Source organism: Buteo buteo, unplaced genomic scaffold (assembly GCF_964188355.1).
Source record: "Buteo buteo unplaced genomic scaffold, bButBut1.hap1.1 HAP1_SCAFFOLD_55, whole genome shotgun sequence".
Taxonomy (NCBI): domain Eukaryota; kingdom Metazoa; phylum Chordata; class Aves; order Accipitriformes; family Accipitridae; genus Buteo; species Buteo buteo.
This window is the reverse complement of record NW_027439221.1, coordinates 261,334-273,123: the sequence shown is the minus strand read 5'-3', so window position 1 is coordinate 273,123 and position 11,790 is coordinate 261,334. Positions and strand designations below refer to the sequence as shown.

At 41.5% G+C, this 11,790-nt stretch overlaps 1 protein-coding gene across 1 annotated transcript in view; it reads left to right on the top strand.

The window, feature by feature from the left end:
* Positions 1 to 4,856: 4,856 nt before the first annotated feature.
* The window catches only part of LOC142027768 (maestro heat-like repeat-containing protein family member 2B), a 21,038-nt gene continuing 14,104 nt past the window's right edge, over positions 4,857 to 11,790 (top strand). Inside the window, exons 1-2 of the mRNA XM_075021976.1 lie at positions 4,857 to 5,214; positions 10,969 to 11,374. Coding sequence (XP_074878077.1) covers positions 11,299 to 11,374 — 76 coding nt within the window. The 5' untranslated portion in view covers positions 4,857 to 5,214; positions 10,969 to 11,298. The remainder of the gene's footprint in view (positions 5,215 to 10,968; positions 11,375 to 11,790) is intronic.

Here is an 11,790-nt window from a genome sequence, read left to right as displayed (position 1 = left end):
CTCGTTGGCGTAAAGACAACACCTCTCAGGGTTTATGCCTTTAGCAAAAATATCCCACCACTCTTTGGAGTCCTTTGTAATTTTCCCGGTTGATACTCCCACACGTAATGCTTGCTCAGTTAATTCCCGTTTGTAATAATAACATTTGTGGCAAATACCACTAGAGGGGAATACCCATAGGAGCAATGTGTGCACCACTTTTCTCTACAGAGTTTACACCTGTAACATACAAAGGGATAACATATACAGTGAGGATCTTTACAAAAGATAGTCTCACTCATCCGCTTTTCTTCGGAACTTAATTTTCAAGCTGTCAGGGTCTCTGGTCACCTCCCAGTGAGAATTCTGCATTGGTCTTTTGATTCTGCTTGCACGAGTCCATGCTCTTTTGGCAGTCCGGACTGCAGGATCTGTAGTAAGCAGAACAAGAAACGGTCCCTCCCAACAGGGAGTTAGAGATGATTCTTTCCAAGTTTTGATCAATACCTTATCTCCAGGCATAATTTTGTGTATTGCAATATCTAATGGTGGCCTCTGCACTATCAGTCCCTTCTTTATTAGTTCTTGCCGTCTCTTCATGAGTTTAATGATATACTCCTGTAAGAATTTTTCTTCTATCTTTGGGTGTTCAATCGGCATTTCTAGGTCATAGGGCATCCCCTATAACATTTCAAAAGGAGAGATCCCAGTGTTTGCTCTGGGTTGCGTCCTTACATTTAATAGTGCTAATGGTAAACATTTTATCCGGTTCATTTTAGTTTCAATGATTAATTTAGTCAAATGTTTCTTCTACTATAGCTTGTAGGCAAGTAGGCCATCCCCTACTAACTGGATCTAATAATTTGGAAAAATAACCTACAGGTTTCTTTCTTCCAGCCCATTCTTGGGTTAATACCCCAAAGGCTGTTCCTCCTTCTGCATTCACAAACAAATAAAACGGTCGTTTAGTATCGGGTAAACTTAATACCGGAGCATTTACAAGGTCAGCTTTGAGGCTTTCTAGACTCTGTTCATCCTTCTGAGTCCGTTTTATTAATCTTACTCCTACTAATTTCTGATACAAAAACTTCACTTTGTTGCTGTAATTTTCAATCCCTTGTCTACAGTACCCTAAAAGTCCTAACAACTGCCTTATCTGTCTCTTGCTTGTTGGTGCCTGGAGGGATAAGATACCATTCACTCGTTCAGGATCTAATTTCTTAGTTCCCTTACTCAGCCAGTGTCCTAAGTATTTTACTTCCTCTTCAGTAAACTGTAATTTAGACTTTGAAACCTTGAACCCCTTCAGGCTTAAAAAGTTCAATAATCTAATGCTCTCATTTCTAACAGTCTCTTGATCTTCCCCAGCTAACAACAGATCATCTACATACTGCACTAAAGTTACCTCTGAGGTTGATTCAAAAGTTTCTAGTACTTGTTCCAGAGCTTGCCCAAACAAATTTGGTGATTCTGTAAATCCTTGTGGAAGTACAGTCCACCTTAATTGTTGTTTCCGGTGGGTTTCTGGATCTTCCCATTCAAAGGCAAAATAATTTCTACATTCCTCCTTCAAGGGGCAAGCCCAGAAGGCATCTTTCAAGTCTATAACACTGTACCACTTCAATTCCAGGGAGAGTTGGCTCAACAACGTATACGGATTAGCTACGACTGGAAACCTGGTAACAGTTCTTTTGTTTACTTCCCTTAAATCTTGAACTAAGCGATAGGAGCCATCTGACTTCTCTATGGGCAGAATGGGGGTATTGTGTGGTGACATGCAAGGTTCTAATAATCCCTGCTGTAACAACCTTTCGATTACAGGCTGTAATCCATGTCTACCTTCTTGTGCCATGGGATATTGTTTGACTCTAATTGGAATTTCCGTGTTCTTAATAGTGACTTCAAATGGAGCAATGTTTAATCGTCCTACTGACTCTGGAGTGTACCACACTTCGGGGTTAATTTTAGCTTCATCCTCCGTTGTCAAGACACACAATTTTACTGCTATTTCTTTGGTTTTTATTTCCAAATTAATTTCCAATTCAATCATTAAATCTCTTCCCAGTAAATTAGATTCTGCTTCAGGTACCAACAAAAAGGATCCTATTCCAAGTCGAGATGGAGCTTCTATTTTTACTCCCTTTATTAGTGGTACCTGAAACGGTTCCCTTTTTGCTCCTATTACTTGTAATTTCTCCGAGGACAGTGTGCATCTTCGGGGCACTAACTGGACACTAGATCTCTCTGCCCCAGAGTCCACAAGGAACTCTACTTCTTGATGCTGGGGACGTAATTTTAATTTTATCAAGGGCTCTGTTTTCTTAGGGGTCCCCAGCAAATAGATCCCCTGACCCCCCTAATCTTCTTTAAGCATTTAGTGGGGGTCTCATCTTTCTTCTGGTGTTCACTAAATGCTTTATTAATATTCTGTCCTCGAGGAACAGATTCCTTAATGCCTTGAACAATTATAATGCGCAGATCTGCCATATGAGTTCTATGTTCTGCATTTTGGTTATCCCAGTTTGGCCGCTGTAGTGGCCATTTAATATCTGCGCCTGGACCGTGTTGGTGCTGCTGATCCCAAACTCTCATTCCTGCTCTTCGAATCATTTCCCTTTCCTCTGTTGTGAATAGTATACTTAAAATTGCCTGTAACTCTTCCCAGGTATATATATATTAGGACCCAAAAACTGGTCCAACCTTTCGGATACTCCCAAGGGGCCTTCTAAAAGGTTCCCCATCTCCTTCTTGAATTCCCTTACATCTCCGGAATTCAAAGGTACTGACACAAATCCCATGCCAGGCTGTGGACCCCCTATAGCTATTTCTCTCAAGGGGTATAATCTTTCTTCTAACTGCTTTTCTTTCTGGTCTGACTCCTCGTTATTCCCCTGTTCTCCTCAGGGGAACTCGGAGGGTCTAAGTCTGGGGCTGGGGCTGTCGGGGAAGAGGAGGAAGGGGGGGGTTGGGTCAGGTGCGAGTGTAGGGGGAACATAACGGGGAGGAGGTGTGGGAAGTTCTTCGGGGTTTTTAGTTCTTTTTTTTTTTTTTTTTTATGGTTCTTTTCACTTAGAGCAAATACATGGATTTGGGTATCTAATTTTATCCATAAATGAGCATATTCACTCTCTTCTAAACTCAAGGGTTCCTTAGAATTTACATATATGTTTAAGGCTTGACATATCCAATCGTCAAACGTCCCCAAAACAGGCCGAAATACCTGATCTCCTCTAATTTGTTTACCACCCCACCCCTGTATGCATTAATATATCATTTTCTCTCTGCTTTTGCCCTGTCTGGGCAGCCAGTCATCCCAATGGGCAATCATTACCCTAAAGGACTATCTGGCGGTATCATAGGGAGACTGACCTTAGGATTCCCTATGGAGTCATCCCTCTTCCCAGGCGACCTACACCCCGGGGAACCCACCATGGAGTCAGAAGGCTTGCTTTTCTTCTGCCCCATCTTCCGAAGTGCCTCTCTCTCACACACACACACGTGCCCCTCGTTCGTGGCTCATGCCCTCGTGGGAAATGAGAACCGCACTACAAGAGGGTCCGCACTCACTTTGCTCCTCTCGGGAGCGTCTCGTTTATGCACACTTTGGGAAACCCACCCCGACTGAACGGGAAACGCTTTCAATACTCACTTAACCTGGAGTCTTCGTCCGGATCCTCGTGCACGAAAATTATGGGGTACTGCAGTGTTCTTTTGCCTGCTTGCCAAATTTAGAGTTCGGAGGTAAGGGTCTTGGAAAGGATATCGTCCACTCCGGGGCCATCCAAGGATGGGGCGCCTCCCCAGAGTTTAGATTCCAAACGAAGTTAACCTTATCCGAGTCACGGCACCAAATTGTTATAAGTTATGATGAAAATTTGTACGCCAGCCCGGGGATAATCCAATCAAGGTTTATTGTAGCAAGTAACAAGCAGGCAAAACAGCGCTGGGTGGCCGGGGAGTCTCCGCTCCACCAACGGCACACACCTGATGTGGTAACGTGTTTCACAGTTAAACGGTTAAGTGGTTTTCAGTGCCTGCTTTGGGAAAGAATATCCTCAACTAGTCTAAGGTACAGATCTATTAGAGGAAAAGGAGTATGAGGTAAGGAGCATCATGCTGCATTTATTGCTAAACGTCTGCTTTCATTTCATTCAAACTAGAAAGTAAACAAAGATTGGACCTGCCAAAGAATTTGTTTCCCAGAGTGAGCATTCAAGCACTGGGGAGCAGTTTGCAGGATCAGAACTTCAGCCTGCTCTGGGTGATAAACCCTCAGGAGAGGAAAGAGAACCCCCACTTTTTTAAATGCATCTCTACTTATCTTAATAGTTCTTCTTGTTAGATTGTGTTGGCGGTCAGACTCTAAGCACGTGACTAAACTGTCAAAAAAATCAAGATATTTAAGGATTATTTGCTGTATTAAATGCTCTTACAAGCAGTGCACTCTATTGCCCTGTGGATAGTATAACGTCATGACTGGCAATTTTCCTTTTTTAGTACAAGGACGCATGTGTGAAGGCAAATCGAGGGTACAAGTGGTGCCCCACAGCAAACCAACCTGCCGAAACCCAGGCATCCACTGTTACAAACGGGAAGAAGCTATGGGCCTTTGCTTCAGACTCTGCAAAGGCTTTACCAAGCCCGAGGAAAGTGACAAGAAGTGACGAAATGCCACAGCGTAACTTCAGGATGGCAGGTGAGATTTCCATCCATGTTCCTCACACGTAGCTGCCTTGTTTTGTTTGCGGACGCGGTGTTGGAATCGAACTGCAAGACCAGTTTCCTTTACTGCACCTGGTACGGTAGTGCAAATACCTTTCATGTCCCAAATTGAGTTGCCAAGACTCTAGTTAAACCTCTGCATAACAGCCTCAAATTTCCTAAGTGCATGATTGCTTTCGATAGTCGAGTCCAGATGTGTGACATATCATAAGCCGTACCCTGTTTGGGGTCCAGATTTGATTGATGTTTAGTTCAGGCTTATCTGCTGTTAGAGCTTTTCATAGTCATAAAGGGAAATGCTGATTGTGTGCATTCTTTTTGTCTTTCATAGAGTGTTGTACTATGTTTAGTAATTTGCTGTTGACAGAAATAATTTATGGTTGTCTATGAAGTTGGAAGTGCTAACGTTCCTGTGGATGAATGTACCAGTGGAGCTAACTTCTTGTATTTAAATCAAGAGAAGCGTAATGATAGCTTGGAGGGCTGGATTCTCACCATTTTAAACATTAAAAGGTAAAATAAAATCATATCCATCAAGAAGTGGATTGCCTGAGCTGGTGAAAGGCAGATAATCTCACACTGATATCCACAAATGGCAGAACTGTAGCAATCATGAGCCTGAAGTAGAAACATTAATGTTAAATACTGGCAGCTTAAGAGCCTAACAGTCAAGGTAGAAACTGATTTTTACCCCACCACCCTTTTTTTCCTTTTTATTTTTCTTTTCTGCAGTTTGACATTTCTAATTTTATAAATACTGATGTATTTGAAACTTTGTCATATCCTACCTAGGTTATGACAAGTGTGTGGCAGATAGGACTTTCCTGCTTAGAGAGATCGTGAGCTGGAGAGTGGGAAATGGTTTTATGGAACAAGTATAAAAGGAGAAGAAGGAATAAAAAGGCTTGTATGCCTTTTTGCCAGTTTAGTGGTTTGAAAATTCCTGTAATGAAATTTCTTCTGGCTATGAAGGAACTGTGAATTGGGATCAAAAGAAAGTGTTTCCTGCTACATCGTTCTGATATATGGGAGACCAGTTCTAAAAATCTCAGGCCCCTTCATCCCATTCTGGTTTTGCTCTCAGAGGAGTCACTTTTATGCTCCTTCAGGTTTATCGACTTAACGGAGAGAACAAGGAGTAGGTGTTGGTCTGCCTGGCTGCTGTCCCCCACTGCTCCTGCCAGGATATCCAACTGTAGAGCTTCTGAGTACAGAGAGATCTTGAATCAACACCTATCAGAGCAGAGGACAGAGAACTTAAAGAGTTCCTGAGAAACTGATCTAATCCATTGTTTTATCTATGGAGCCATTAATTTCTGAAGAAGGCCCTCTTTTGTGCTACATGTGACTTTGAAAAGATGACAGAGATCGGCAGCTTCAGCAGTTCCCTGGATAATATTCTAGCTAGGATGTTCCCTGTCAACCTCAGCTTCATCAGTTCTTGTGTCTTTACATTTATAGTTTCTTGCCAGATCTGCATAAGGCTGTATGACTTAAATCTTCATATGAAAAGTAGCACTTGTCTTGACATGTGAAAATTGGGACCCCAGCTAGTGCTTATACAAAAAGAGGTGAAATTTGTGCCAAGAAATACTTTTCTAAAGACTCCTCAGTCTGACTTCGATACTGCAACTGAGTCCTGCTGAGTCTTGTATAAGCACATGCATCATAGCAGGCATACAGAAATCATGCTGTATGTTAGAAAAGCAGTGACAGTTTTGGTACTGCTGTTTTCAGTAAGACAACTTCAGTGCATTAGTCTTGGTCACCTAGCTTGTGTATTTACAAGTGAGTGAAACAGTGAATGGCAAGGGCTCGAGCACTGCTGAGAAGTCATCCATGCGTTTTTATTGCTAGCATACTCTGGCATAGTTTTGATCTGCTCCAACCTAGTAATCTCCCAGACAGTTCTCAGGAGTGGCTTGAGTCAACAGCATATGCTAGGATCTGTTCCCAATAGGCACTTTAGATGTTACTGCACTATTTTGAGGACAAAAAAAATTCTGGCAAGTGAGTAGAAACTGCTGTGTTGCCAACCTGCGAACCAGAGATTAGTCCCTAGCCCATTTTATTTACTCTTTTCCTTCTCTAGACCAGTGTCAATCTCAAAAGCATCAGGGATTTATCTGGAAGTGATACAGTCTATCTGTGGGGCTTTTTGAGTGTGGTAGCTGTGTGATACATACAGGACATTACTCTTGTCCGTTTAGTTAGTTGAGACTATCTAGTGGCCTAGTATCTCTCACAGGTTGCTCTTTAGTCCAGATGGTGTTCTTTATCTCAACAGTACATTCACTGACTGGAGATCCTTCCCTGAGAGCATTCTCGTATTAACATTTTCATATAGTAGAAGTTGTTTTGAAATTTAGGTCCATTTAGGTCATATGGAGATCTCGAGAGTGAACATACAAAGTTAGAATCCTTACTATCCTTACAGTATCCCTTTGGGTCCTATTGGAGTTCCCAAACTATTGCAGATGAACCTTGCACATCTCCTTGGAGAGTCCATCCATTCCTGCTCCCTGAGATCCGGCTCCTGTTCAAGAGCCTGAAAGATATTACAAGATCTCATGTTTTTTTAAAACTCGAGAGTCTCAAACCATGACTGCAAACAAGCTCAAGGAAATGTGAAAATACCAGGAAATTCAAACAAAAAACATAGAGATATTTAGAAGAGAGTGGAAAGATACACACAAGTATTATGATGCACTAAAAAATGTCATCATAGTAGGAAAATGTTCTCCATCTGATAAGCTGAGTATCATTAATGCTATAAAAAGAAACAATGTACATTGCATATACCAGTACGCAGATCATCAGTATATCTGCAGATACTATATGATTGTAAAGAACCTAAGGCTGGACATGTGTAATTGAGGTAATGCAAGGAATAAAGTTTCTCGTCTCCTGCAATGTGTCCTCATGAAGAATGCTACTGGGACGTATAAGCGTAGTTGAACAGGGGATTTGGCAGCAAACGTAACAAATCAGGCAGCACACAAACTGTGGCAGTCAGGCAGCCTGAAATTAGTCTAAAATCTGTAAAGATGTGGAATTTTTGAGAGTTGAAAAGCAAATTTGTGTCCCTGTATGGACACAAAGCAAAAAATGTCGTCCTTACTGTGAATTTTATAAGAAATGGCTTGCTGAAGAGCTCACAAAACAATATTGCTGAAGATAGGCAGTATGAGTTTTGTTTCAAAGACTTGGTTTCAGAGCAAAAGCTGGAATGGGAACTTTTTATAATTGCCATTTCTAAATCTTGCAAGGCAAGGAAGTAGTCATTTTCCCCATTAAATTGCACATTGCTAATCAACCCCTAGGGGGAATTCAAAGTTAAAGGAAGTGGTAAACAAGACAACAAAAACCAGAAACAATAATACCAAAGCAAAATGAATAGCTAACTCTGAAGTTAAACAGAAGAAAATTAAGATAAGACAAAATGCAATGGGGTAATCCCTTCCATTAGTGTTAAAGTGTCAGACTTAATTCAGCTTCTGATATCAATGGGTAATAGAAAGTGGGAATGCAAAACCATGCACGTGCTCATAATTTAGAGAGTGTTTCTGAAGTGATGACAAGGGAAATTCACAAAAATTGTGCTTCAAGAGTTAACAGGTTGCTTGAGTTGCTTCTAATCCAAATCTTGTTCTTCTCGTAACTGTGAAGCCCTTTTCTGCTCCTGTCTTCTGCCCTCAATGTCATGCAAAAGAACTTCATCCCTAGTATTATGTTAACATACATTTATGAATTTTAAATGCACTGTGGTTGTTCAAGTGGTCAGTCATCAAGTATGGGAAAATGAAATGATAGAACAGAAACATGCAAACTGCTGTAGCTGTGATGCTTCGTTAAGGTTCCTGAAATAAAAACGTTCCTGAGAACTTGACTTTGAAGTCCTTATCCATAAAGCTATTTTTCAGAAGTACTACCAGAAGTACTACTAGGATGAGCTGATCAAGTCAGACGAGGTCTTTTAAGGCATAATGAACTATATAGTATCTTCCTTGCAGCTGCGTCAGCTTCCATAGGAGTTAACAGGGGGTTATTTAAACAGGATGTAGACACAGGCTGGCAGAAATTTGGATTCCTTATCAGCTCTGTCACGTGCACTACTACTTACAGTCATCAAAAAAAACAAACAACAGTTTAGTAGAAGAAAAACATAGAAGGACAATTGGTTTGATATCAGGATATTGGCTGCAAATCAAAGGAGATGTGCTTAAGTACACAAGACCACTGTAGCTAAGAGGCACTTTTATTGTAAGCATCTCTTTACAGACACACATGACTTTCTGAAAAACTCTTTTAGCTGAAGTCTATCATTTTTTTTTCAGCAAAGAGATGATTTTTATTTTTTTTTTCAGATTTATGAAAACTGATTTGATACATGAGTTGTGAGCTTAAAATGAATACCTCATCAGATGAGATCTTTTTCAATTTTTTAAATCCAAACTGTGGGATAAATTACTATTCTGAGAATTTATAATTTTTTTAAAAATTGCTGTTGGCTTGTCAAAAATATGTTTTTCATACAGTGAAATATTTTCATTCAGATGCACCAGCAGCATATAGTAAGAGTTAGGGCGGAGCAAGTAAGGATCTTGGTTTTTTTGTTTGTGAGACTGCATATTAGGAATCTAGAAGAAGAAAACCAACCAGCTGGATAGAGAGGATAACTGGTAACATTTGTTTGCAATAAAGTTAAGTCTAAAATCCATTGGAAAAACCCCCGCAGTGGTTTGTTTTAATCCCTTAGTAGAGAGAAAAAAATGGAAATCATGTAGAAAGGTAGGAAATCCTGCTTGAAAATTTGAAATCCAGCAGATGAATTCCTCCCCAAAGTAATAAATATGTTAAAAGTAAGTTAACTGAACAAGAAATTCTTTGAAGCTTTAAACTGAGCTTCTCCTGTCTCTCTGTTCTTCTTCAAAATTGTATTTGAAATTTTTCAGTTTACAGAGAGATTGTAATCATTGTCTCTGAAGACACAGCCTGAGGCTGGAGCTTTAGGCTAAGATTTTATTTTCTATATATTAGCATTCAGAATGTTGGGGAGAAGAAAAATACCATTTTCAAAGTGTACATTCAACGCCATGTATGCAATTCCTTTACTGTCCACTGGTTTGTATAGTGTTAATTTACTGGCAAGTGATCAATCAAAATCATAGTGCACAAAGAAGGATGGAATCTTTTTTACTCTCTTCTACCGGTGCTGGAATTAAGCACTTCAAAAACTTTGAAAACCTAGAAAAGCACTTTTACAGCTTTATTCAGTAGGGTGAACAAGTAAGTGTTACAGATATAAGCATATGTCATATCTACTGAGTAAAAACATTTTTTTTGTTTTTCCTGGTCCTGAGAGGAAAGATATTCTAAATATACTGCTCACTAGTGTTGCCTATTCCGTAAAGCTCACATACTTTGTTTTCCACTAATATTTTTAAATGACACAGAAGTTACTGCTCTTCAGTCATATCCCTGCATTCAATTACACAAGAACCTCATTCATTAGGTGGTTGAGAAAAGCTTTGTATTTTAGACTGTGAAATGATGGTAATTAAATGACAAGGATACAGGAGAAAGTTTATGTTTGTATCTCTACTCTCTACCTTCTTTGTAGAGCAAATAATTAAAATTTAGAGCCTAATTACATACAAATGAAAAAATCCGAAGCTTTCTGCACTCCAAATAGGAATGCACTGAAATATCAATAGCTCATTTTATATAGCTGAAGTATTAGCCACTACTTATAGAGCATTAAAATAAAACACTTCAAGCAGTTTGTGCTCTATTTGGCAGTCAAAAGATAGCTTTCTACATTGTTGATTAATAGGCTGGGATTCAACTATACAACTTGAAATATATTTCATTAGCAAAATATACAATGGTTTGTCTGTAACAAGAAAAGAAAATCAACAACAAATGCTGAACGGAAAAGCAAAATAAATATATTCTCTTTAATAAGATGTGGCAGGAAGAGGTAGGTCTAACACAAGTGTATAAAGCCCAAGAAGCTGGTTCTCTGCAACTTACTTGGTTCCAGACCCCTTTGCTTGTGTACTTTTCTCCTTCTCTTATCCTGTTTTATTTGCAAATAGTACTTTTTTTCTGTGAGCACTACTCCATCTGCGTGCTCTACAAACATTTCTCCTTCTTCTTGATGGTCCTAAGACTCATTTCTTTACTCTTAGTAAACTTAATTGCTTTAATGTTCTGCCTTTCACCTGACTTGATCCCCATCCACTGCTGCTTGTTCTTCTCCAGACTCCTGCCTTCAGGCACAAGGGCCTGGGACACCCCACCCGTATCAGTCCCCTGCCGAAGGAAAAGTCTTCTCTTCTGAGAGAGAAAAGAAGTCCCAGTCTTCCCAGGGACAGAGCTGGGAAGGGCTGTCTGGAGCAAGTCTTTGCTAAAACTGTTTGAGGACCATGAGCAAATTCAAGGGATGGAAAATCCTGCATTTCTGGGCCTGGGGGGTCCCCAGGGTGCTGCTGCGTCCCCAGCACATGTCCCCATGTCACCGGAGCCCTCTGTGAGGTCACAGTGGTTGGGCTCTACATCTTCCTCCTGGGGCTGGTGCTGCCCCAGTTGCTCATGGCTTTTGCCTGGAGGAGCAGCGTGTCGATCCGTGGGATCCTGCTGCCCATGCGGAGGATGAGAGCGCTCAGAGGTGAGGGGCTGGTGGGAGGCTGGGGTCTGATACGTGCTGGAGGCAGTGTCTGTCCCAGCCGGGTGCTGGGGGCTGCGTCCCATCACCTCTCATCCTGCTGCCAGGCACGTCCCAGAGGGTCCTGGATCCATCCTCTCCCTGCCCTCCGTGAGGCAGCTGGGGACCGCTCAGAGGTGACTTGGGCTGGCCGGCTCTTGTCAGGGCTGCCCAGCCCCAGCCCTGCCGGCCTCTCCTTGCGGAGCCCGTGTCCGTCCCCTGGCCAGCTCAGGGCCCCTGTGCTGGACTCACTCCAGCGCATCGCTGCCGTTCTGTCACTGAGGAGCCCAGGATGGGCCCAGTCCCCCAGGGTGGTCTTCCCACTGCCGCGGTGAGGGGAAGACTCCCTCCCCTCATCCCACTGACTTCCCTCTTGCCAG